This window comes from Strix aluco, chromosome 8 (genome assembly GCF_031877795.1).
Source record: "Strix aluco isolate bStrAlu1 chromosome 8, bStrAlu1.hap1, whole genome shotgun sequence".
Classification (NCBI taxonomy): Eukaryota; Metazoa; Chordata; class Aves; order Strigiformes; family Strigidae; genus Strix; species Strix aluco.
Window position 1 is genome coordinate 373,728 of NC_133938.1, and position 27,228 is coordinate 400,955.

General features: G+C 44.1%; 2 protein-coding genes across 5 annotated transcripts in view; one reads left to right on the plus strand and one right to left on the minus strand.

Annotated features, from left to right (window-relative positions):
• Window positions 1-6,275, plus strand: part of SLC44A5 (solute carrier family 44 member 5) — an 89,311-nt gene extending 83,036 nt beyond the window's left edge. For both annotated transcript variants that reach the window (XM_074831722.1, XM_074831723.1), the window contains one exon: window positions 1,315-6,275. In XM_074831722.1, the coding sequence (XP_074687823.1) occupies window positions 1,315-1,427 (113 nt within the window). In that variant the 3' untranslated portion in view covers window positions 1,428-6,275. The remainder of the gene's footprint in view (window positions 1-1,314) is intronic.
• Window positions 6,276-16,039: 9,764 nt separating this feature from the next.
• Window positions 16,040-26,754, minus strand: LHX8 (LIM homeobox 8). Of its 3 annotated transcripts, none has more exons than XM_074833160.1 (8): window positions 26,674-26,754; window positions 26,309-26,458; window positions 23,403-23,524; window positions 21,710-21,930; window positions 21,156-21,259; window positions 18,095-18,190; window positions 16,875-17,058; window positions 16,040-16,116 (listed from the first exon to the last, which is right to left on the minus strand). In XM_074833160.1, the coding sequence occupies exons 1-8, from the start codon at window positions 26,752-26,754 to the stop codon at window positions 16,040-16,042; spliced, it is 1,035 nt and encodes a 344-aa protein (XP_074689261.1). The 3 variants fall into 3 exon arrangements, with proteins under 3 accessions (XP_074689261.1, XP_074689260.1, XP_074689259.1); XM_074833159.1 differs by having other exon boundaries at window positions 26,665-26,754; XM_074833158.1 differs by having other exon boundaries at window positions 26,587-26,754.
• Between the last annotated feature and the right edge of the window lie 474 nt (window positions 26,755-27,228).

Consider the following 27,228-nt stretch of genomic DNA (forward strand, 5'->3'; position numbering starts at 1 on the left):
GCAACCATGGGCATTCTCAAAGGGACTGCTGTTCAATAAATCCAGTCACAAATCTGTTGGTCTCAGATTAGGACATGATTATAAGAGGAGGATGTACTTATTACAAAATACATTCCATTTACTAGATTTACTGAATTAAAGAAATAAAGATACAATTTTTCTATAACGAAAGTCATTCTGGTAGGTCCTAGTTGAAGTTACATGGCAGTGGTTGTTCTTGCAGTTGGTGAGTTATTTGATAACATTAAGGGAATACTGAAATAGCCATAGGCTTGATCTATCGTATGCACGGTGGATCACTGAGACAAGATAAACATGGTAATACTGATTCTCCTCTTGCAGTAGCATAAATTCTTTCTCTCCTTTTAAACACCTTCTTAACCCTAGGAACTAAGGTTAGTGGTGATTCTGGAAATGCTGAGTTGCCAAAGAATCACAGGAAGAAAATCAGTCAGAAAACTGAAAATTTATGTCTAGCTGAGAGTTGCGTCCTATTTATCTTGAGTTAAACAAGCGTCACAGGCAGACATATATGAAGATTTGCTTCCTCTGACTTCTTTGGCCATTCCTTACAGCTAGTGCTCTCTTTCTGGCTTTGCAGATGCTGCTGTCTGCCTCTGTCTGCAAGGTTGCAGTTGCAACTGTCGTGCTTCACTGCACACTCCCTCCCAGTTGCCCATCAGTGTGAAATTGCTCACTGGTCTGTGACTACTGCATGGCATAAACACTGGGCTGAACCCAGACCAGCAATTTAGTCATGACCTTCTGTAGGGGAAAAAGTCCTACGTCTGCCTCATTATTTTAAATTCATACTGTGTTTTGCTTCCCATGCTTCCATTCAGTAATGGACAGTAGGAGATCATATAGAATATTGTGCACTTGTGGCATCAGGTTTTCAAAAGAACTTTATTTTAGGCAGTGAAAAGGGGTCCAGTTTTAAAAAGTGCTTAAATCCACAGCTCTCTTTGTGGGAAAAAGTAGCTAAAATGCCAGGCTTTGGTGGAGGCATGAGCGTTTCTGAAAATTTTCACCTATGCTGCCAAACCAAAGAACTGGAGAATAAAAAGGATATATTGCTGTTATTGAAAAATGGCTAGATGTTGTGTCTCTGCTTTGTGTAAAAGCTCTTCTGGTTTGAGAAAATAGAAATTTTATAGTGTCCTTTATCAACTTAACAATACAGCTAAGTTGCCTTGACTGAGATTTTTTTTTTTAATATTGGGTCTTTTGCTCTCTCCTTTCTTCAATTCTCCGTGTGTGTGTGTGGTTGTACTGCTGCTTGCTCTTTTGGCTGCTTTTGCTGTGTAAATTCAGGTGAAGACCTGGAAAGAAATGATGGATCTACAGCAAAACCTTACTTCATGTCAGCTAGCCTTCACCGAATTCTAGGGAAGAAGGAACTAAGCCCTAAGAAGGCAGTGGGATAACATACACTAAACCTCAACATCAAAACAGTGTCACTTTTAAGCAAAATGTGTATAAAGTAGGCAAAAGTAAAAACTGTAAATGATGCTTCTGGTTAATGGGTGATTCTTTTTTCCTTTTGCTTATATCTAAAAAAATGAGCAACATTGGTAACATTTAACTAGTTTAAATGCTTAAACTAAGAGCTGTGAAAACAAGGCCACGTTTTAGTTTATAGAGTGCCTATGAAAAGGAAAATGTAAATTTGAAGCTTTTTTAAGTCTGTAATGATGTTTTAATAACTTTTGTAACACAAGTTGCTGCCTTAGATGACAGCAGTTTTGATAACGTTTCTTTTTATAGGTGTATATTTGTAAAAGAAATTCAGGCAATTTTTTGAAAGCACTAACATATAACCTAATTAGCCATAAAAAGATAGTTCGAGACTCTCTAGTTAACCAGGAGGTGGTACTAAATTTGTAAATATGGTGCTATGATTGTATTTTTTTGTACAAGCTGGTTCACAGCTATTTAAACTGTGATTATACATGCATTAATGATTCCCTACACTGAAAAATGTAGTGATATTTTAATCACATCCACAGCTGCGTCTTTTAAGAAATGGTGGTACCCTGCAGGTCCCGAAGAAGGTAGTCAGAGGAGACTACAGTTGATATTGCTTAAAGTGAAGTTTTCTGTGAGTTGTGCTTAAAAGGTGATATAACTGAGAGAAGGTCCCACTGCACTTGAAGTGATTTGTGGTTCACACAAATGAGGTCTCATCTGGTACAAGATGGTGAATGTATTGTTTTAGCTGATGTCGAGGAGAGATGCACTTGTGTTAATAACCCCCTCTCTCTAATAAGTCTCTGACTGTGTTCTACACAATTGTGAGGAAGTTGAGCTTCACTGAAAGGAAAACCAAATGTAGGTTTTTTTTCCTTGGAAGAAAGTCTTGGCTGTATGTGTGCACAAGGAATTCCCCTGCCTCTGCCTAGCTCAGAAGGGCTTCTTAACGAGACCCTGCAATGACCGTGCGGGTGCTGAGGGCTGGGTGAGCTCTTTCTGCGGGTCTCTTCGCTCTCAGTCGCTCGCACAGTGAGGTATTAAGACACTGAACTCAAGTCTTCTCATAATACAGGATGCATTATTTATCTACTGAAAGATGCTCCAAAAGATCTAGTTTGCTTTTTGATTGTTAAATTTGCTTGGTCATTAGTACAAAGTCTATTGGTAGAAAGCACATGAACATTCTGTTCAGTTTTATGACCCTCCCATGAGCAGAACTGTCACTGAGGTTGGTAACAGCTCTGCTCATGGAAAAAGTCTTACACTGGAGTATTTCTCAAGTCTGTGACTGCCGTGAGCTGAGCTGAAAAGGTTTTATTAGTCTCATGGATGCCCAAGGACCCAACCATACCGAGGCCTGCCCCTAGTTTTCATGGCTTCCACTGTACTGAATAAAGCATTCCGTTAGTGTCCGCTTTCCAGAAGCAGCACGTTCCACACCTCTGCCCCAGGCACACGTACTCTGCTCAGCACCTGGAAGTACTTGTCTTGTCCCAGGAATCTGTTGGTGTCACAAAGACAACGGTCAATTCTCTTCCAGATGATTTGAACACAAGTTTCTGGGGAAAATTTACTGATGATCCACATCCCAAAGTGATTTTGCTCTCCAGCTTGTGGCTCCGGTCTGTGATGAAAGGCAAAAATCTGTCCCTCGTGCAACAGGTCTGGGGTCGTGCTGATGCACAAGTGATGAGCACCCACGTGCTGGCAGTCGTGGGCAAAGTCAGGTCTTGAAATGCTGTGAGCTGAGGTGCAGGTGTGCATCTTCTGTGATCCAGTGGGCACTGTGGCCCTTTCCCCTGAAGCAGAAATGAGTGGTTCAGGTTAGGACTCAAATAATGTAGAATAAAGGCGTACAGTTTCAAATGTAACTACTGATTGTGGGCACCTTCAGTTTTTGGTAACATCCTGAGATACCCTAGAGTAAACCTGACTTTCAGAAAGGGCTGAGAAACCTACCTTTGGGAAAAATCACTCTTCATTGATGAAGTTTTTCATCATGGCCATCATGCCTTTCTCATTATGTGCATGGCATTGAATATACAACCCCCCCATCATTCTGATCTCTTCTGAGAATTAAGTCAGTAACTTTTTGGGGTATGAGTCACCATTCTGTGATTAAAAAAGCTGCTGGTCTGATTACAGTCCATGTGCTAAAGCTTTTTTTTTTTTTTTTTTTAAATACTACTGTGTGATTAGTTTGCAGCTAAAGAAACTGCATTAAAAGTAATCTATATTTCTACTGGACTTGAGTGTCTTACTGGGAGCTCAACTGAAAAAGTGTATTTCTGAATACAGCGTGCTTTTTTTATCATATGAATGTAACCATAGAATTTACTAGGAATAAAACATAATAGAAATAGTATACAGTTATTTGATTAGAAGACTTTTGTAACAAACCTATGCATTTACTAAAGGAATTTCTAAAAGTGAAAGTTTTAAATGGTGGTATTATTTATATACAGTAAAAAAAAAAAAGTATAAATTTGCTCCACTCACTATTTTGTGAAATTATTTAGAATGTAAGTGATCATCATTTCTGAGAAGAAAATTAAAAAGCCATTTTCTTAATGATATAATTATGAGAACTGTGAAAATACAAAGCAATACCATGTAGATTTTGTAATCAATAAATTGAATAAATAAATCATAATGATTTAATATTAAAATTGGCATTTAAAAAATAAATTGCTATTAATGAATTAAGTAGAAATTAATGCAAGTATTTACTTGGGAAAGAATCACTTGAAATATTTTAAGACTAACTTATTATAATGGTTCCTAACTAATCCGGTGGGCCAGAGTCTGCAGTCTTACACCACAGAGGAGGTACTAGTAGTGACGTGTATGGATCTGGACATTTACTTTGTTGCTCGATTTAGTATAAAATTTAAAATTCCGTTCTTCAGAGAGTGGAGCGTGTGGCTAGCTGTAACACGGTAAATGTCGTGTGTGCTTTGCTCCTGAGCCCACGGGAGTGGGTGACAGTGTGCCCCCCCTCTCCGCCCCGCTCCGCCCCGCCCCGGCCGCGCGGTGCCTGCAGTGTCGGGGGGCGGGGGCGGTTCCGCGCTGGCGCAGCGGGCCGGGGGGAGGCGGAGCTGAGAACCCGGCGGGAGCCCCTGGCGCTGCCGCTGGGCGACTGCTCTCCGGGGGAGCCTTGGGAAGGGCGGGGGGCTCTGCAGAGACCCTTCACCCGAGTAGAAAGAGCTCTTGCGGAGATCTCCAACAAGCGGAATGTAGAAACCAAGAGACGGTAGAAAACACCCATGTCTGGTTTAGTTCTGGTTAGATTCATTGTGTCTCCCTACAATATACTAATGGATGGCTTTCATTTACATGTTTTATACCAAAGTTTTAATGTCAAGCCTTCAAATTTTGTAAAAAAAAAAAAAGAAAAAAGAAAAAAAAAAAGAAAAAAGAAAAAAAAAAGAAGAAAAATGACCCCAGAAAGAAAACAAAGAAACAAGAAAGATGGGATCATTTCTTACGCTGAAGGATTTTTTTTTTTCCAAGTAGTATTCAGCAGCTGATTCTTGGGTGTTAGAAGGATGCTGAATAGTCTTTTAAACATTAGTATTTAAAAGTATGAAATATTTTACTGTTGCATGTTCTGCTGTAGAGCAGGAAAAAGATTTTGGCGGACGCAATGTCAAGCTGATTCTGGTACAGTCAGTAAGTGTTCTTCTGCAGATGGGTTGTCAGAGAAGGGATGATGAAGAATAGACTGACTGTTTTCGGTAATGCAGAATGTCTCCTGTCGGCCAGTTGCTCAGCCTGGACAGCTGCGTCCTCTCTGACAAAGTGCCTTACTGGCTATTATTTTACCTGGCTTACATTTTGAAGTTTATTCACACCATGTAGACTACAAAACAGAAGAGGCTAGATAGGAGAAGCAATGCTCTCTTTATTTCAAATTAACTGATATAAAATGAATTGTAGAAAAGATGTCAGATGTCTCTGAACTGCATGATGCAGCGCACACGATTTCCCTGTTGCTGTTGTCAGGTCATGAAAGTAGACGCTGTGGTCTGGGAGGAAACACATGACAATTGTGTTGCAAATAATTAAATAAAAGACAATGCAAGACTTCCATTTCTAGTAGTAGATATTTTTTTTTCTATAGCTTTAATTTATGGTATAGTGAACTTCTGGGTAGGGCCTGTTCTGCTTTGGGTTACAACGATCCTAGGTGTTGTACCCGTGTAGCCACAGCGAGAAGAGAGGGAAGAGGCTCACAAATACCTTCTGCACCGCGGCTGTGTGCGTGTCCACGGGCCTAAGGTTCATTCTCCATTTCAAGACTGGTAACTTATGATTCTGGAAGTGTTTTATAAATTAGACTAAATTTTTTAACTTTTGATACAGGCAATTTTTGAGGTAATATGTAATTTGTACTGCACTGTAATCAAATTAGATAACTGTTTCTTCATGTTTAAGTGACACTAGTGCTACTAATATTAAAATTGTCTGTTACTCTGTGCTACAAGGAGTCCACCTGTATTTGTCCCAAATAATGAGTTGTGAAGTCACAAAAAAAGGCTCTTTAAGGTTTAAGAAATGGAAGGGAGGTTATTGTTTCATTAATGTGATTATTGAGGTTATATTATTATCTTGCCAAAACCAAATTAACATGAGCACGACAGTTTGAGCTCTAAAACCTGTTTGCTTCTGCTATGCAGAAATAGGAACGTACTGTTTAGATATCTTTGATAACTAAAGTGTTTAATATTTAATTTTGTTGTTACTTCACTGTTTTACAGCTCTTGGGGATTGTTCTAATAAAGATTTAGATACAAAGCGCAGTACGTGTCTCTGTCCGGGCCTCGGCCCAGGCCGTGGCCTTCTCCCCGCTGGGGCCGGGGCGCGCCGGAAGGGGGGGGGCGCATCAGGGCCGGGCTGGGCCGGGCAGGGGGGGGCCGGGCAGGGCGCGCTGGGGTCCGATCCGGCCCGATAAGATCGATCTGTGCTGCGGGAGGTTTGTTGCGGGGCGGCCGCGTGTGACCGGGCAGAGGAGGCACCGAGACGGGCCGAGTCCGCAGCCGCGCCCCGGGGCTTGGGCCCGCTAGTCGGGGCCGAAGGGAAATCCCGCGCATGGGGAGGCCGCGCTGCCGCCCCCACACGCAAGGAAATGCTTAGTTTTATTTTTAACGGCTTGAGGAGCGCTTGTTGCATCTTTTACTTAAATTTCTTGAACCACATAATAACAAAATGGGGGGGTTTTGACTGAACCAGTTTTTGAGATCTTCTGCCAGACCAGGTGTCTTTTAAATCAGCCAAATTCATACCTCGTAATTCAGTGGAAATCTCTGGCTTTAGGAGACTCACTGAAAGTCGTATTTTTCTCCTGTCTTTGTGTGAGGTCGACAAAACTTACTGCGTGCCATGGGTCGACTCGGCTTTCCTGGCTCTCCCAGGAAATGCTGCTGTAGGTGCTGCGGTGGCGCATGGAGCTGGAGCAGGCCGGGGCCCATCCAACCAAAACCAATGCAAAAGCTTTTCGGAGATGAGGATGGGCTTCAGCGGAGGCAGCACTGGAGCAGTTATTTGGAGGCAGGACGGAGGGAGAATTTGGGCTCGGGGTTAGTAGCGAAGGCAGGTGTTCTAAGTAAGTCGTTCTGTATGTGGGGGCCTTGTCTGAGGATGCTGCCGGCATTCGGTGATCATGGCAGTGAAACCTCAAGATAAAGGTTTTGAATTGGTGCAAACAGCTGTGATGGTGACGGTTGTGTCCAGCTGGGCACCGCTGTCACCTTGGGCAGAGTGGCAACTGCAGTGGGATGAGACACCAGCTAGAAATGCTTTAATGGAGAGAGTGTGGCTGTACGTTGGGGATTCAGTGACTGAACAGTGAATGGGGGCGTTCAAGCTCACAGGGTACACAGAAGCTTTAAATTCGGAGTTGCAACATATATCATTTAAGGGAAAATGAGCAGTGTATTAGGTTTACACTGTAGGATAGTATTTCTTAGAGAGGGTTAAATGCTGTCAGTTCTTGGTGGGGAGGTTGGTGGGTTTGTGCTGCCCAGCCAGCCAGGAGCAGTGTCCTTGTAGAGCTCGGCTCTGCGGTGCAGGAGTCGGGAGCTGTCTGTGCCTCGGGGCTGGATGGCAGCTGCTGGGAAAGTAAAGCTGTGACAGGGCAAACGCATACGGCCCATGAGGTCTAGATGTGGGCAGATTTAGTCCAACTGACCAGTGCAAGGTGAACTGTAACAGGGGTCTTCAGGGGGGTGCTGGTGTTCCCTGAGCCCAGGTTAGCTGGGCTGACCGAGGAGATGCCACACGGGGAAAGGTACAAACCTGATACAGATGAGTTGCTTGAGAGAGCTAAAAGACACTGCTGTTCTACAGTAAATCTTCATGAAAGCATACGCCTCTTCTTTTTGCAGTGTTTGATCAGATGCAAATTTGGCAAACAATGCCTGCATGCTTTTTGTTCTCTAAAGCATCGCTGTAAAGCTCTGTTCTGACTGTGACACTAAGCAACAATAATAGTAAAGCACGGTGTATGTTAAAGCAGAATATCATTGCAGAATCTATCATGGTGTACCCACACTGGAAGATATGTTTGTAATATAAAAGTTATTGTAAGGGGTTTTGGAGCATAGAGGACCTTTACTATGTGTCTCATATGTACGTAGTTATTTTAATTAACTCTGGATCCTTGTTTTTTAAACTACATCAGTATCTCCTGTTAACATACATGGTTGGAACTGACTGCAGCTATTAGTTATATTGTCCTCCTTCAGAAAATGTCAGGCTTACTAACAAAACTGCTTTCTTGCCTCCTTTTATATGTGTTTTCAGACTGATGTGTTTTATATCTCACATAGTTTTCTTGCCATTCTTATTACATTTAAATCTAACGCTGGCTGCCTGCCATAGAAATTTAATCCACATCCAGATGAATTCAAAACCCAGCCAGAGTTTTGTCTGGTGTACCAGCAGCCTGATCGCCAGTCTTCTCCAGGGATCCTGCTCCTTCTGCAGGGTCTGTCCTTTCCAGGCACCCCAGGGGCCCATCACACCGCGCGGGTCTCCCCGGCAGGCCTGGGGTGTGGGTCACCGGTCCATCACCACACGGGGGGTGCAGCAGGGCCACTCATTCTCAGTCGGTGGGTCTGTTGCGGGGAGCACCCGGGTGCTGTGCACGCTGCTCGGGAGCTGTGCGCGGGGCGAGGGGAGCAGCGGCCGAGGAGGGGCCGCCTGGCTGTCCACCCGGCTCTGCGCCGCAGCTGTGAGCGGTCACGCCGGGCAGAGCATCCGCAACCAGCGCTGGCGTGGCCTGGCTGAAATTGCTGCTGAAGAAGGAAGTGACAGTGCCGCTGACCTGCTACAATGAAACAGACCCTGGCCATAAATACCGGGTGAAAATGTTTCTGCTTTTTTCTTGGCCAGTGTTTGATGTGCACCACCTGTGATGTCTCTGTGGTTTGACTTTGCAGATGAACATTGCTGTTGGTGCATTTTCTTCTGAGAACTGGCATGCTGCTTCGCAAAGCCACACATCTGCAGATGGCTTGGAGAGGAAAAGGAAGGGATTGTTTTATACAGAGCTTCATAATGTAGTTTCTGGTTGCCATCATTTTCAACACATCTGACCAACTCAATTTCCTGTCTTGAATCAACTTTCATTTCATCAAGTCCCAAGTTCTCATTTCTGTTGGTTTGGCTGGGCTCTGCGGGCGATTTATTTTAATTTTGGAGTCTGAAAGAGCCCAAGTTTGGAAAAGAATCGGAGTAGTCTCAGGAGAAGGTTGAGTGCTTAATTTGCTCCAAATGATAATGTCAAAAGCTGGGAGGTTTTTTGTAGTTTGTTTTTATTTTACTTTTTTTTTTTTTTAAGTTTAGGCAGTTCAGTTTCTTACAGAAATACTAAGTACTTAAATAGCATCATCATATTGGTTTGATTAAGCTTAGAAGTGGGTTATTTTGTGAGAACACTAACCCTGGTCTGAAAAAGTTTAACAAATCATAGTATAATAGTTGTAGTGGTTCTGGGTCACTGGAGCTTAAAAAAGCAGATGTTATCTTTGTAACTTTACTAGTAGTGGCTTTTGGTGTCCAGCAGTCACAACTCTTTCTGAACTGATGTAATGACAAGAAACTTGTAACCACGTGTTTGAACATACCCTGTGGACTCTGTCTTAGCATTTCAGTCCACTGCCGAGATGCCTGTACAAATTCCTGCAGAGACACTGAAGATCCAAATGCATATTGAAAGGTAACATTTCTATGAATTTAACTATGCATAACATACATACACACATTTTTTTAATATTAAAATAATGTTTTGGGTAAGTGCCTGTATCCATGTTATAGGAATGATGATAGCATTTCTGCTGATTATTTCTGAAAACAGTAAAAAAGGTGGCTGTTAGTTGTTCCCACATTCGGTAAATTACAGTTTACATCCTATTTAAATGCTATTTTTATAGTTAGCTTTCTTGGATGACCTGCTAACTCACGTGAAAAAAAATCAAACGTTTCCTTGTGTGACTTTTTAAATGGAATAGCTGTCTTTCAAATGCAACAGCTTAATTTTAAAATAAGAAAATGTGTAACTTTTTTATATAGCGGTGTACTGTTACTTGTTCTAGGTTTCCTATATTTCAGCAATAAACTGTGCTTGTAGGAGGTTTGGAGCAGGAGACAGCTTTCTCCCATGAGGTCAGCTTGGGAAATAATACTGGTGCAGCTTGTGGTGGCAGCTGTTCTATCATTCTTGGGGGGTGAGGTGGGTGGTGTTCCTGTTGAGATGTGGGAGCGCTTTAAAAAAACCCCAAAACCCCACAAAAGAACCCCACAAGACAGCAGTGTCCGAGAGAGCTGGTACGTCGTCGTGTGCATACCCAGCGGGGAAAAGGTCTGTGTGAGGGGTGGGGAGGGAGTCCAGGGAGAGTTGTGTAAAGAGAGGAATGGGCAATTTGCAGGCAGAAAAGGAAGTTGTGAGGTCTTTTCCCAGGACTACTCTTGATTTGTTGTATGCTTCTTTGTGTGGGAAAAAAAATAAATTAGTGGGAGTAGAAGAGAAAAGATGAGCGCTGGGAGGGAGACAAATAATGGATGGAGAGTCAAACATTTGACTTTGGTTACACCACCTGTGCTGCTAATCCTGGTGGTGATTAAATACTGTAAAGCTCACGTCTTACGCTGCACTTCAAACAGTCAACTGTTTCAACCAAAAAGCACTTACCTTGTTATTCTTTTTTTTTAACTTCAGGGCTTCACAGCTATAGGCAACATATGAAGTGAGTACACTTTAAAGCACAAACCAAGTGAAAAGAGAAAAAAAAACCACACACATGCACACGTGCATACACACATATATGTATAAAATTATGATGTTTTTAAAGCATTTGTCTAAAGAATAAACTGGTCTGAGCTATGCCCTGATTTTTTTTTCTCTATAGATTTTACCCTGGTCAATACCTGTTGGCCAATACACGCTGGTACAGTCCCTCCCAAGGAGGTAAATACCCTCTTATAACAATGATGTGTTGGATAGCTTTTTGTCATCTTAATATTTGCATGAATAATTGCTCCCACATAAGAACATTATATGTTGACATAAAAGCAATCGCCACGGGAGTGTAGCTGTGCTGGAGCAGGTTGCATGACACAGAGAAGCAAAATCTTTGTCCTTGTTCTATTGGATGCTTCAAAAGCACATTCCCAGAAGTTGCTTTTTTGCACACACAAAGTCAACAAAACCTTCTGCCCATTTCTATTAATATGAAAGAGAAACTGAACGGGATCAGGAAAAGGTGCATCTTTATAGCTGTAACAGGTAAGCTTGGTGTACCCCAGGAAGATTTTACACATTGAAAAAGCTCTGCTAAGAGAGTTTTGTTTTGTTTTGTTTTGTTTTTTCTCTTCCTTGGCATCCTGTTCATAGAAGATCAGATTTAAAGCCATTTGATTCTGAGAGTTTAGTTTGCCTAAATCAGGATCAAGTGTGGAATATAAAAACACCATCCTGAAAGAGAATGAGAAAGGCTGTGTTGATGGTGAGCCAGCTGGGGATGATGATGGATGCCAGGGTAGAAAGCGAATGCAGCTAAGAATTAAGATTGTTTTTCTCTTGGAGACTACTCATGATGCATAATTTCTTTAAAATAGAATGCAGAAAACATTTGATAGAGGTTTGTTTTAGCATATATGGAAGAACTAAGAATGACTCAGTAAGTCTAGTTTATAGAGCATATCAGTCCACAGTGATCCTTTTCCCCACAGGAGAGAAGAGCAGCTATCACACATTTGTATCGCAGTTATTACTATGGGACTTACTGGGAAAATCTGTAAACAGTTTTAAAGTGGTGGGTTTATAACAAATGTAGACCTCCAGAGTTTGAGATTACATTGTTGTAAGCAACATAATCCCAACCAGAACTGCTTTTTCAAATTTAAGTGGTTGATGAGAGCACACAGGAAGTACCTGTGGTATCCTGGGTTTTTAGCCTCCAGGAGTAGAGGCCACAGGAACGTCACCTTGCTCAGAACATGTTCTGGATTCAGCATCTCTTCTTGGGGTGAGCACCTGTAACTGAAAAGGCATCCCCCTTATAACTTAAAGGAAAAACTGTTCTGCTTGAAACCAGGGTAGCTCCGTAAGACGGCAGAAGGTCACTCTAAATTGCATTCCATTGCTGTGTAGGAAAGCCAGTTAAAAGCACACAGTAGTACAGTAGATACCCACTACAGTATCTTGTTCTCTCATGTTCTACCAAAGAACACGTGAGAGTTAACAGATCGGTATGTTTTCAGTAACTATTAATTTTATTTAAAAGGCAGTAAGAGAGTTAAAATGTGCAGACATACACTTCAGTGTAAATCAGTGTAACAACTGGAGGCAGTTTGTGTTTCGTTGTTAAACTTGTACTATCTTTCTCTGTCCCTAGATGTCACTATTTTGGAGACTTGTCCACACATAACTAAACTGGATTTTCAGAAACTAAACCAGTTCAGGGTTTTTTTCTGCTCTTCATTTAAACTAATGACAAATGGTTTTAATTTTTTGAAAAAGCTTGGTTATCGTGCTTTTAGTGACTTGTATGACAAGTCTAGTTGCTTAATTTGTAATTGTAGAATGGGCAGGAGTTCAAAGTTAACTAGCAACAACAGTAATACACAGAATTAAATTGACAGAAGTTAAATTTTTGAACTTGCAAACTTTTTTCTGCTGCAGGTGCAGACATTTTTCCCAAGTAGTTGTCTGGGGAGTACGCATGGAGTAGCTGGATATTTGGAGTTTAGCTGCATGTTACTGTAATGATGAAAGCCAGAGGTGGAACAGGCCATATGGACTCAAGCAAACCCTCAGGCAGGGCCGGCCGGGCTGCGGGCAGCAGCCACCCCCCAGCCCTGCCCGGGGCCAGCGCAGCGCTGCCTCTGTGGATTTCTAGCTGGGGGGCTGTGTCACCAGCACAGGGGACGGTGGCCTTGGCCTGTACAGTGCCTGACACTGCGCTGGCACAGACAGCAGGCGGCTTGCAACTTCGACCTTAACAACCTCTACTTCCATCATAAAGCAGCTGTCATTCTGAATTAAGGATAGAGTCAATTTTATCTATTGGAGACTACTGTGACTTTTGAATCAGTAATGATTTTAAGCGCAATGTAATTTTAAAAAAAGACAAGGGAAAGGGAGACAAAAGCACAGATGCATGCATCAAAATATTTCTGGAAATGGTGTGTTTTATGACATACATCTGTTTGACTACCCATCCTTACAACAGCATTACTTTGCATGTCCTAAGGAGTGGTGTATTGCAAGATGAAAACGGGCTCAAGGCGGCATACCACACATCCAGAGCCAGGCTGTAAAACTGCATAGGCGGGGGGGTGGGGGTGGGGGGGAGACAAGAATCATCAGTTTCTTCAGAAGTGAAAACTCTTCCTAACAGTTATCTGTACTTACAACAAATGAAAGGTGGAAGTGTAGTAAGATCAACTTGCCTAAACTTTAAGCAACTCTTCAACTTCAGATGTAATCATAGGAAGGATGCAGGAACTAGTTACGGTTCCTGTGACGCAAAAATGAAAACCAGCATGGACCTCAGCACACTACCTGCTCCTGCTGTAGCTACAGCTGCATTCTCTTCCTGCAAAGAGAGCCCACGGATCCTCAGCAGGGCCCTATCCCAGTTACTCTTAAACAGCAAGCAGCAGCAAGGATGACTCCAGGGTCAGAAGAGCTTGGCAGAAGTCACAAACGCAAGCCAGTGCACAACCAGGAGATACAGACAAACGTTCAGACTTGCCAGTCAGGTTACAGCAACAGCTTCAGCCAAGAGCAGCAGCCTAAAACCCTTCAGTTTTCCCTCTGCTTTGTCAGCCTCACACAGCCTCGCGCCAGCTGAAGCCAGCCCCTGGCACAGGTCTGACCTTCTCCAAGGGAAGACTCAGAAGTCCAGATCCTCTGCTGCAGCTTCCTGTTTTCAACTCTACATTTTCCAAGCCGCATCTACAAAGAGCTGCTCAAGCATTCACAGTAGCCAAAGATGAATTCTCCTGGTTCCTGTTTTCATAGGGAAATGGGAAAATTGCTCCCCCTTTACTTCAGTCCTGCACTGACTTTGGAACTGAAGGGGCTGTTTCGTAAGTAAGTTTAGACTTACTTTGTTTCAGGCAACCTGAAGGTGTTTAGTCCTTCAAATTAGGGTGAATAATTACTTTTCTTTAAACAGACTTGATGTACGTCAAGTTGTATTTTAAAACAAGACAACTGGATAGTATTTTAAATTGCCAAGTTATGTTAAGATCTAAATTAGCATTATTTAGCATTTAACTGGTAAAGCTTTAGCAGCAAGGATGTCCTACTTGCATATCAGACCCAACAAACGAACAAAAACCAGTCTGTCTGCTGATACACACGCAGTTTTGTATCACGCCGACGTGTGGAGCTAGCTCAGGTACTGAAACCAGCGCACCGAATCACTATGCCACACTGAGCATTTCACTAACAAGTTATTTATATCAGAATAAATGTAAAGTCAGTCAAGTTCCACAACACCCCACATCTTTGGTGTGTTTTGTGAAAAAAATGCAGCAGTATAATATTAGCCTAGACAAGCCACTGTGCCAGTGTAAAGAGAATGCTTTTGCTTCTCAGATGAGCTCAGACATCTGTGAGTAGCACCTGAAACAGTGCCAACATTTATGAACCTGAGTAATTCAGAGCTTGCCAGTGAAGCTGTGCTCTCAAAAGCCATTATCTTTCCCTGGTGGCAGGGAAAATACTACCTCTTCCATGTTGAAATGGTTTGAGCAGGACAGTTAAGCAATTTCAGAGACACTAACTCATAGGTGGGAGAGGAAGAAAAAAGTGACATGGATGCACACATCTTCCAAAGTATGATTTCCTTCTGATGCAAAGAAAGTTTAGGTGTGCAGATGGGATATACCCATCTTAACTCCTTGAAGGAAACTAGTCTGTGAAGACAAAAATCACTCAAATTGATAGTATGCACTAGTCTTTGTCCATCAAATCACTGTATCAAAACATGCTTTACAATTAAGTCTTAGCACATTAAGAGTTTAAAACACAGTAGACTTTTGTGCATTTGACTGCTCTGTTCATATGCAGTTTGGTAGAGGTGAGTTAAAATACTGAACTAGATTTTACCTAAAAATGCAGACTAAGTATTGCATTAGTTACCATCCCGCTTAACAAAAATCACAAGATAAAACCACTGAAGAACACAGAAGCCAAAGTAGTAAAAATTCAAAGTGTTAAAGCAGATGTGAATTCAGGGCTCTCCACTTGCTGACTTAAATCTCAGTTAAAAATCTATCAGTTTAAAAATCCACCTTTTCCCTCACCCTGCAGGTGTGCACTCTCAGGAGCAACACTGGTTTGTGTGTACTTAAAGAAGTGCTTATTTGGGGCATTTCAAGACCTATCTAAGCCCATTAAAATGTGTTTTTTAAAAAAATCAAGACAGGTATGAATACTCCTGAAGGGACCTTCTCTTAAAATTGAAGATTCAAGTTTATCACTTGACAATTGATCACAGTTCAGCCATAAACACTGCAACATTTTTGCTTGGCATGCTACAGCAGAAACTTTATTCAGTTCATTTTGAAAATATTTGCAACCAAAATTTATTTTTGTAAACTCACAGAAATAAGCTTTAACATATAGGCTGTGTACAACTCAAATACAGGTAATACTTTTAACAATAACTTACAGATACAAACTAATGATAAACTACAATTTCACAAAGAATTGTAAACATTTTGCACAATTGTCAGTCCTTTCTTTTAGGCAAAGTGCTCATTTGATGACAAATAAATTAACACACACATAACTAGAGCGGACTACTTCCAGACAATACAAAAAGGTGTTTAATAAGGCTTGTAAACAATGTAATAGTTATTTATGCAGAATCCATAAAAGTGTCTTGCAGGCTAAATATACTTACATACCTGGGCAGCAAAAATGATCTTGAAAATGCTTTAGATGTTAAATAAAAAGTTAACATTAATATCTTTCCAATGATATTTTTAATACACAATAAATGACTTAAGGTTACATCCTTAATAGCTTATATCCCTGACAAAGGAATTAGGTGTGACTTAGTGGCAGCTGTGTCATTGAATGGGGTAGCAAAGGCTGGAGTCCAAGAGCTGTAGGTGAATGAGCTACAAAAACAGAAACATTGACTGGTCAGCTTCATCAGAGGTAGAAAAAGATTATAAACTAGTAAATCCCACTGGGCAATAACAGTTTGCTGGTCCCAACCACCACAGCATGCTCTGTTTTCCCTAGCCCAGCATCCACACTGCTCCACTCACAGCCCACCCTACACCACTGCCCTGGAGAAAAATAACCTCAGGCCACACATGCAGCTCAGTCTAGTTCTCCCCAAGCCTTCACAGTCTCTCCTAATCACAAATAGGAGCCAAAATCGTTGACTTGCTGGGTCTTAAGACACACAGTGACTGAAACATACTTTTGGACCACCAGGCTCCCCCCACTGTGTGTTGATGTGAGGGAAGTTTAAGTTTTCAGTGAAGCTTCTGGATTGAATATACCTACAGTCCCCGGCGTAAGAGCCAGGGAGTGTGGTAAACAGCTTTCATAAAAATTACATATTGTTAAAATACTTAGCATGGATGTTTAAAACCAGTGTTTGATTCCTATTACTAGTATTCATAGTTTGGAGGAAGCACAAGAAGTGGTCTTCATACCCAGATCTTCAGCTGTGCTCTTACAGTGAAGGGCTCACTGCCTGGAGAGGCACACTTCTTAATGAGGTGTAGATAGCAAGTACAGTATTAAGATATTCTATAAAGAATACTAGAAATTAAAAATCCATTAAGTTTCTTTAATGAGTACTTGGTGAACTGTTCTTGCTACAGTCAATGATTTTACTTGGATGTGCACTTGTTGTACCTACCGTCCATGTAGCTGTGTAGAGCAGTCAGCATCGTCCCATCCTGGGGTACGTACGCAGAGTAGGCCATCTCTTCTAGCATGGGTGGAGACAGCCTGGAGGGCTGAACCGCTGTGACGGGAGCAGTGGATGAATGATTAGGACTAACATGTTTCTTATGGCGTGCTCTGCAATTCTGAAACCACACCTGAAAAGGGGGGAAATTTAATCACATTGGTAGATTGCATTGTTTCAACATCAGCCTAATGAAGACCTCAGGGGTCTTGCTTCAGCTGAATCCAGCGAGTTAAACTGGGCCTTTAACACAACGTTGACAGTCCAGATGAAGAAACATCCTTCCTAAGCCTACATGGTGCCTCAAACAAGCATGGTTGGGCCAGAAAAGCTGCTGCAGTGCCCAGCAGCCCATAGAGCCAGGCACGGGGCTGCGCAGGGCCGGGCTGAGCAGCAGCACCCGGGCGCCCCACAGGCATGGCCACCTCCGCGCCTCAACGCTGCCGACAGCGAGGTGGGTTTTTCACGGGATACCCACCACTTCCCTTTCCACACCGTAAAGCGTGCAAGCTTCCATATTTTTAAGGCTTGATTGCAGCTGCCAGATACCTTGTTTCTATAGAAACGCTTTGTCAATCTCCCAGGCTAGAATGAGCCAAGGGAACCGCAAACTTCTTTTTATTTATATAAACATATAATTTATGTTATATAAAAATCATATTTATGTATAAAAAGCATTCATATAATGTCTGCTGAGAGGCATCTTCAAAGCAAAGATTCCAAGTCTGCGTTTTGCTCAGTTTTGGATGGCACAGCTATGTATTTTAACTCTGCTCTCTAGAACATATCACTAGATATTCACGTACTCCTACTGTGGCATACCACAACCCATTTTCAAAAAAGGGTGCAGGTCTTAAGAACAGACTATTAAAGTAATAAATTTGTATTTAGAAGAGCTTAGTGCCAATTTCTATACTATTTAGGCTGAGAAGTTTCTTCCTGGAAGACTATTAATCGTCCACACAAAGTGCAAGAGGAATACAGCAAGTTTTCCAAATTAACGTTTGTTCTAGACCTATTCCTGACTAGTGATGTTGTCTGAAGGTGCATTAAAACTGCCATATTAGATCTTTTTCCATCTCAGAATATCTACATGCAGAAAATTGTTGTTAAGCATTTCCAATGGATGAGTACCAGACTGTGTTAGTCAAGTAACTTAGCTCAGTTACCTGTATAACACGCCTGCTCAAGCCTGTTCTTTCTGCCAGTTTCTGAAGTGTTTGTGCATCTGGGTTGTTGTCCTGAGCAAACTGTGCTTGCATAACCTGAAAAGGCAAGATAAGAGATTGAAGTTTTTTGTGTGCAGTCCTGACAGCAGCATTAGAGGCTCCTCTCAGACTGTGGTCCTACTCCTTGACTGGTTTTAGGAAACTTGTAATCACTAGCCCCCACATGACAGTCTCCAATACCTTAAGTAAAAAACCCAAATCCCCCAAAGCCAAAATACAAGCCCCTTATTATGCTTAACTGAGATGAGACATTTACCAGAAATGAAGGAAATGAATTCTGCTTGGCAGTAGGGGAAAAAAAAAAAAAAAAAAGTGGAGGAGGTGCTCTGTTATGATTGCGTTAAAAGGACTGTGGGAGAAAATTCACTGCAAAGCAATTCAAACATGCTTGATAAAGAGAACGTCTATAGCAGCAGACCACAGCGCATAGCACAGGGGAGGAATGAACTCTGATCCACCTCTCAGAACTTGCATTCGCTATCCACATCTTCTATTATATGGAGCAGCTTAACCCTCCTTTTTCAGCTGCACGGAGGATGCAAGCAGCAGGGAAGCACTCTGTGCCTCCTTTACCTTGAACCGACCTGAGGAACACAGAGGCTCCACCTTGGCTGACCTGCACTATAGGTAACTTTGGTTATACTCATCTATTTACAGAAAACTGAACACTTGTCATTAGGATATGAATTACATTTTTTGGGGAAGTAGATGTCAACTTGGCCTGCGTCCTGAACAGTTTTAGAGCCTGTAACAGTTTCCCTTATTGAAGGATGTACGGCTTCACGGATTTCTGCGGGGTATCTTCAGCAACTTTGTAAACTGTAGTTTCTCATTTCTGGATTTTGACCTCTGATGGTCTGCACATTTTGCCTGGCTTCATCTTTGAAGATTCAGACTACTTCTCTCCGAATTCAGAAACACTGAAACTAACACTTTCCTACTGTTTCATACAAAGACATCAAAAAGCGTGGACATCCTTCTGTAAAGGATGTAGTTCACGAGGCATGGTACTACATGCTGCTGCTCTGACAGTCCCTTGTCCCCCTCTGATGCTTCTCTTGCTGGACATCTTACAGCAGCATCAAGGACATGTACAGAGACAGAGGCGCCAAGCAGACTACAAGTGTCATTAAACAACAAGAGGCCTAAGATCTCAAACACCTGCTGAAGTAGGTTACAAATTACTTAAACTGGGAAAAGAGGGGAATGTGGAGTTTCCAGTGACAGCAAACAGGAAGAAGCCTCAAATACAGTTCCTACCCTGATGGCTGGGCCACCTCCCATTCAGCTACTGCTGGAAAATAAAGTTCTCTTTTGCAGAAGCTCAAGCTTGATGTCCAGACCCCGTGCCCTGTGCCCTTGTCACATTATTGCTAGTTGATGTGTTTTGCCTCCAGTTATGGCTGAAAGAGCAAACCAAGCTTTGAACAGCCACATGCCATGTTATATAGCACTGCTTAAATGCCTCATGTGTTATTACATATATTAGTTTTTCTCAACTGCTTTCACCATGAACAAGAAGAGGGCAGGCCAACAAAACAGAACTCAGACTGAGATGATAGAAAACAAAAGGTATAGTGGCCATGTGTGACCAGAAATTCAAACACGTTATAAACTGAAAGCAGGGATACACAGGATTAGGTAGAAAGCCGCAGCTTCCTTCCCACTACAGGTGGAAGCCTCTGAATCTGGTCTCACCACTGCCTCTTTCACAGGGAGCTGGTCCTAGTCATGGTGTCTTTCCCTACAAAGCTAATTTAAGTGGTGACCCAGAGGGTGAAATAACTCGTATTTGTGGCAGTCCGGAGCTAACTTGCCAAGGCAGCAACAAGACAAGAAGCCCTGAAAGCAGAGCAGACAGAGGCAATCCTGCTCCCTCCCTGCCCAGCGCAGGCTTGACCTGTCAGGACGGGATTCCGTTTGGTACATCCAGACTTCCCAGCTCCCATTCCCCTTAGTCCTGACTATGGGAAGGAACAGAACTAGTGGCTGAGCTAATATACAAGGACATGGAAAAATACTTCAGAAACGCATGTTCAAGAACAAATTGGACAGTACAAGAATTGCTGCCAAGTACTTCAAATTCACTTTCCCTGTCCTTCACTCTACCCAGCTCTATGGAAAAAAAAGTGGGTTTTTCCTCCCCTAAAGTGTGCAGCATTAAATACTGAAGCTTGTTCTTGAAATATGACACCCAGACTATCGTTTATTTTTAAACAGGCAAAGCTCAAATACACTTTGAGGAAATCAGCACGTGAAGCATTTTGGAAGGACTGGGAGAAGGAGAACAGGAGAAGGAAGGAAAAGATACAATGCATCACTGTTGCTAGTCTCTTCCTGGTGCACACAAGTACAGCCAAGACTGTGTGATCTAAAAAGCAAGTATTGAAAACCATCTTGGAAGGAAAAAAGGCAACCAAGAAATAAATGCACAATTATTCCCCATTTTCTCTATAAACCAAAGCAAAACAAGAAACAGCCATTGACAGGAGTCAACCCTGTGTTCACATGAATATAAGCAGGAACCCACAGTACTTACCTGTTTTGAGAACACAACCTTTAGCAGCCCTTACTCTGCATTACAACAAAATTCCAACTTCCATCCTGCTAATGTCCTGAAGTCATGTACAGCACCCACCTTTGGTACAACTCTTCACATTACATAATTCTAAAAATATTTTGTCTTTATTATGTGTAGTGATGTAAATGCCTGATTAAATAGATTTCATCGAGCAATCAAAATAGAACCACCTTTTTGTTTCCACTCTGCAGAATTACCGGCTGCCCCCAGGGAAATAAAAAGCCTGAAGAGTAACTATTTCCCATTAAACTGCTGAAGCTAACAAACAGTTCCAGAAACATGCTGTGTCTTGACAGTTTATGAAATAGTTTAAAACATGCAAGCTTTTTCTTTCCCCTCATATGCATCCGATTTCCTATTGGTTTGGCACCCAAGTGCTCCATAAACCTGAACTATGCAAGTTTTTAGCACTGCCTCTACCTGGAGCTGATCTGCTGTGAAGCTGGTCCGAGCTCTTTTTGCTGGTTTTGGATGATTAACGTCTTGTTCTGTTAGCAATGCTCCTTCCACGCTAATCCCATTACCTGAGGCATTAAAAAGAAAACAACACTGTCTGCTAAACATTCAAAATTATGTTACTCGTAAGTCAGACTGTCCTCCAATAACCAATAGTACTTGGCCAGCTGAATTTCAACTTTAAAAAAGCCATATTCTGTTCAGACTGAGCTGGCACCATTACCCATTACACCCCAAATGACTCCCTTGCAAGCGAGGGAAGGAATAGCTCCAGTGTGATATTTTATCAACTACATATGCTCTTGCTTTCTTTTCCTTAGGATAGAAAACAAGTTATACAAACTTTAAAAAAATTAAAACATCAAATAATTTGCACATTATTTTAATTCAAGAACCTGTGCTTCCAGCCTTAGTAAAGATAGGTAATTACCTCTTAAGAAGGAAGATGAAATAAAACCCAACAATTTTAATTAAAAACTAAACCACAAACATAGTTCTTAACAAAAACCGTATGTTACCATTTTCCACTTCTCTTTTCAGATTGTCCAACATGCAGTCGTAGTGTACTCTACACAGGACCTTCTCTTCAACGAGAGCAAACTCCTCCCCAGTAGAAAGCTGTCTCTTGCAGGAGAAGCAGGCAAAACACGCCAAGTGGTAGACGTTTCCTTTAGCCCTCCGGACCCAGTCGGTGGAATGGATGTGTCTGCCGCAGCGGGAGCAGCGGGTGCCGTACCGCCTGCAAGGACAGAGCCCACGGGGGTGAGGCCGCGCAGGCACCCGCGGCTCCAGGGGTCAGAGGCCACCGGCACATGGCCACGCAGCCGAGACCCACGGCGAGCGGGCTGACCACGAGGGAGGAGGGACAGCATAATCGTGGTCGTAGCACAAAAAACCCAGCGAGTTTGATCTGATGGCTTAAGGCAAGACTACTACTGAACTGCAGACGTCAGTATTTTCATAAGGCAAAGAGTAAAATTGAAACAACTGCTAAGGAATTCACAACTCTTCATCTTTCCTTTTATGAAGATAATTACTCTTTAAAAAGCTGTGAGTGGGAGATGGAAACAGCTGACACGGTGTTCAAAATCCTCACAATTATTCAAATATATTTCACATTACTCTAGTGGTAGTCTGAATTATTGTATTTAGCTACATCACGCTTTGCTAATCATTCAGTCTCCTTCATCTGAAGGGGGAAAACCTGTACCTTCATAGTTATTTCCTTAATTACCATCACATTATGATTTTAAAAGAAATTCAAATATCTAGTATTTACATCACTACAGTAGAATATTTGTCTTTGAAGAGGAAACTAGCCAACAAGATGTGTTGATTATTTAGATAAGAATTTCTCCTGAAAAAGTCTTTGCAAACTTGTAAGTTCTTTTTTTTTTTTTTTTTTTTTTTTTTTGAAGTCCCACAAAACTTTGTTTTTCCAGAAGTTCACAGTATTCAGCCTGGCTCCTCCCTCTCTTTCAGTGTCAAAACTGACTAGCTGAACATAATCCAGTCACTACACAGATGAGAATCCCATGGTTTGGTCTGGGGAAGTACTAGCAATCACACCAAAATTAACAGCAAAACTTTTGTTTTCGGACCAAAGATTTTGTATCATGAGTATTTCTGATGCCAACACAAGTAAGTAATATTCTTCCTTATAGGATTAGACCTTAATCTTGAAGAATGCTTCACGTTCAAAATCAAATTGATCACAAAAAGGCGTAACTGCTGAAAGCTTCTTTTAAAGATCATGGGATCTATTCTGGGTTGTTTCTGTAGTTCCACGTGACACCCTCAGCCTCATACCAGCGAGTGCTAGTCCAAATGGAGTATCATCTCAGCTCTGCCTCGTATTCTCCATCGGCATTACCGAAGGATGATTCTTGGCATGTACGAGGGCTTTACAACCTTACTGTGGCAGGGACTGACTTTTTTTCCTCCCCATGCATACAGAAGCAAATTACTGTATAAACACAGTAGCCACACATAAGGATGGAGAGGCAGAGGGGAAGACTTAGTAAGTAGTTACATCAGACTGACTGGGGGTTTCCCAAGTCCCTCTGCAAGAGATGTCAGAGTTTAACTCCTGAAAATAAACCCAGCAAATTAAACCAGAGTTGAGCCGTGCATTTTACTTGCAGCTTAAGTGAAAAGCAGTAAGCATGTGTAACGTGTTGTCTAACAAAATTATATTCCTGTATGATATACCTGAAATAATCAAGTTTACAGAAGATATCTTTATCTTTGATGTAACAGCTGGTATGTCTTCCTAGAGACGTTCTGCAAACACTGCACGAGAGACAGCGCACGTGCCAGCAGAGGTCGTTTACCTGCAAAAACACAAAAGGAAAATACCCCTCAACGTTTGTGCTACTAATATTATAGTTCGTATTTACAAAAGCTATTTTTTTTTCCATCCAAGGCCAAAAATTACATGTACCATGACTCACAGAAAATCTATCTTCAAGGCAAAACATTTTTCCTACAGCATGCATATTAAGTGTTAATTAATTTGATAGAGGTTTTCAGAATAAGCTTTCATGGTTTTGTAATTAAAAGCACCAGAAGAGGAAGCAAGAGATTCAAGTTCCACATAGATATTTTGTGCTCAGTTCTGTTCTCAGAGTATTAGAGTAACAGAGCAAGTTTTGGCCTTGCATGACCTCGGGGAGGCAGCTAAGTTACATACTTTTATTTCCCAGTCTGTAGAAAGTCCTGCCTAACGATGAACAAACTTTGCAGAGTGATATGAAATTTTAAAATGAGAATATTGAAGGGAGAAAAAAAAAAAGTCTGTCAAATGGAAATAAACCATGAACCACATCTTGATTTACCAGGTGTCTGTTAAAGCAAAGTGAACAAAGTGCGAGTTTCAAAACATCAGCAGTTGTTTTGATAACAAATTCAACAATTCTTTAGAATTTAATATCCATAGTGAAACCAGACAGAGTCATGGAAAGCAGCAGAAATCAGCAGTTTTAAAAACTTGCATATAATTTTTCAGCAAATAAATTGGTACAGTTTTTTGTTTTTTTTTTTTTTTTTTCTTCTTTCCTATAAAGAGAACTCTGTCATGCAGGCATTGTACATCACACATCAACTAAATAACCGGAATACTTTGAAAACCCAAGATTCCCAGTGACCGTAAAAATTAAGTAATAACCCTCTGGATAATGGCATGCTGCATAGGAGAAATTTTGTAAACCAAACAATGACTAAGTTTAGATTTACTTTTTTTTTTTTAAATTTTATGAGCCAATTTCTCATCTCATAGCAAACAGCTCATCTATTGCCTATGGCAAAGCAGCAGATTTGAGATAATTTGGGATGTGCCATTCACCAGAACGCTGCCAAACCAACCGCAGAGAAAGCGAGGTCTGACTCCAGCCCTGACGCTGGAATCCCCCGTTTCAGTCACTCTTCAGGCTGTGACACCACGGTTTGCAGTTGCCCAACCCTCTCCCGACTGTCACCCTGCTGGCAGCCATCTCTCGCACGCTGACAGATTTACACCGTGGTGTAACACGGCGCTGTTGGTAACAGCTGTCACAGAGCCGATCCTTCGAGCGTTTCTCCACGGCTGCAGCGCCGGGGCCAGGCCCAGGCCCAGGCCACGCGGGGTCCGCCCAGGCCCCCGGCGCTCCACAGAGCACGAGCCGACGGCACGGCCTCACGTTGCTCATCTCGTCCCCGGCCTGCGGAAGCCAACCTTTTCTGCGGAACAGGACACCCACAGCTCTGACAGTCGCCCCCCTGATGTCACCAGTCTACGCTCTCACTAATCGCCAGGGCTCGGTCAGACAACACGCTGCTGATGGTCACAGGTGCCAGCTGACCAGCACGGATCCCTTCCTCTGCCTGCGCAGGGAGCACCAACAGCTCATTTAGGGCTAAATCGTTTAGAGGCGTTTTGTCCGGGCCACGTTATCCCAGTTGTTGAGACAGGAGACAGCAACAATCAGTCACAAACAAGCTACCGGACGTCACAGGAGTTCATGGCACTGGCACTAAGTCCAAGTGCGCTCTCTGCCAGCCCTGTGCCCTGTCCCTGCGCCAGCCCCCCCGCTGCAGAGGATTCCCTAGAACCAACGGGATCAAGCAGCTCCCCCACCCCTGCCCCTTCCCAATGAACACCGCCCCAGCACACCCACTCCTCTGAGCTCCTCACCCAGCACAGAGCCCAGCCAGTGCCCCAGGAACAGCACTGCGATGTTTCCAGCACTGTCACCGCCTTCCCCTCCACAGGATGGACCATGGCCTTGAGTAAGGCTACGACTAATGGCATCAAGGGACTTCTGGCATGGGGCTCTGTCTGGCTTTTGAAAGGACAGAGGGCAAAAGGCTGATCCAGGATAATTTTAGCAGCCCCCCTTTAAACATAAAGTGTTAATGTGGTTCAAAGTCACATGGTTTTGTTTGTTTTTTAATTATCTTACTCAGTCCTGAACACTCAGGCTAGCAAAACCACTCTACAATCACACAGCTTGTTTCCTTCACAGACAGCACCAGACCACCTTTCACAGGAATAACTTATTTCCACGTTTCTCGAGAAGCACTTTTTGCTTTGAGGTTCAGGACATCACACTAGAGACTCATTGTAGCTGATAACAAAGGGGTCACACCACCCCGCGTACCCGGGGGGGCGGGCAGGGCCAGGCAGCGATCCCTGCTCCAGCCATCTGCTGCCCTCCCCGCTCTCCCGCGCATCAAGAAAACCCAACCCCAGCGCTGGGAAAGCGCTGCCCGCAACAGGAGCAGCAGTTCGGTTCCCCCAAGGCCCCAAACTCACAGACATGGACGCAACGAACTTCGTACTTTTTCCCGCTCCCCGTCCTGCGGCACCTCCACTCGCGGCCGGCACCGAGGGCACGGACGGGGTGTGCGGCGGCACCGGCTGCCCGAGCGGGCCGTGCCGGGAGCGGGGAAAAGCTTCCCCGAGCCCGCTGAGCCCGGCTCCGAGAGCCTCGACCGGCGCCTCCGACGGCCCCAGCCGTCCCGGCGGGCTCCCCCCACCCGCCCCGGAGGCCGGAGGGGCCGCGGCCCCGGCGCGGCGGGAGCCGGTCCCGGGGCCGCCACCGCCGTCGGGGTCCGGGCGCCCCCCGCCCCGCTCCTACCTTCAGCAGGTACTTGTCCACGATCTCCAGACCGCAGCTGCTGCAGACGCACTTGCCGGGGCCGCAGCCGGAGCCCGAGGCCATGGACCGCGGCGAGGAGGAGGGCGACAGGGCGGCGGAGGAAGAGCAGGAGTCCTCGTCGGGGCGGGCCTGCGGGGGAGAGCGCGGTCAGCGCCGGGCCCCGCCGGCCTCGCCCGGGGGCTCCGCGCCAGCCCGGGCTGCCGGCACCCGCGGGGCTCCCGCTGCGGCTCCTCCGCGGGGCCGAGCGGAGGGGCCGCGCCCGCGCCGGAGCTGAGTGGGGAGCGGCGGGAGCGCCCGCCTCCGCCCCGGGCACCGGTGCCGCGCCCGCTCCGCGCCCCGCGCACCTTCTCCGAGGGGCCGCCGAGCGCGGGCAGGTCCTTGTCCTCCAGCCTGCAGACGAACATCGGGTCGCTCTTCCAATACATGGCCCAGCCCTACCGCATCCCCGCGGGCGGCCGCGGGACCCCGCGCCGGGTCTCTGCTCTCAGCGCCTGCAGGAAAAAAGTTTTTGTTTTCAAGTGGGTGGGCCCGGCGGCGCGGGGACCTGCCTCGCTGGCCTCACCTCCCGCGCAAAACCCGCCTCCGCGCGCGGCGGGAGCGTTATCTCCGCCAGCGCCCCGCGCAGGGCTCTGCGCGGGGGGGGGGGGGGGGGGGAGGAGGGGGGAAACACAGACAACAACAACAAAACTGCATCGACAAAAAAACGGGGAGCCCCCCCACGATTCGCCTTCCCCGCTTGCCACAGCTTCCCCCGCCGCCCCCGTCTAGACAAAGACCCGACCTACACCTCGGTCTCAGCAAACCCGGCGGAGGCGGGGACCCGCGGAAGCGGTTTGTAGGTCCTGCTGCCGCCCAGAGCCCGAGCGCGCCCCTCCCGGAACCGGCACCCCCCACCCTAC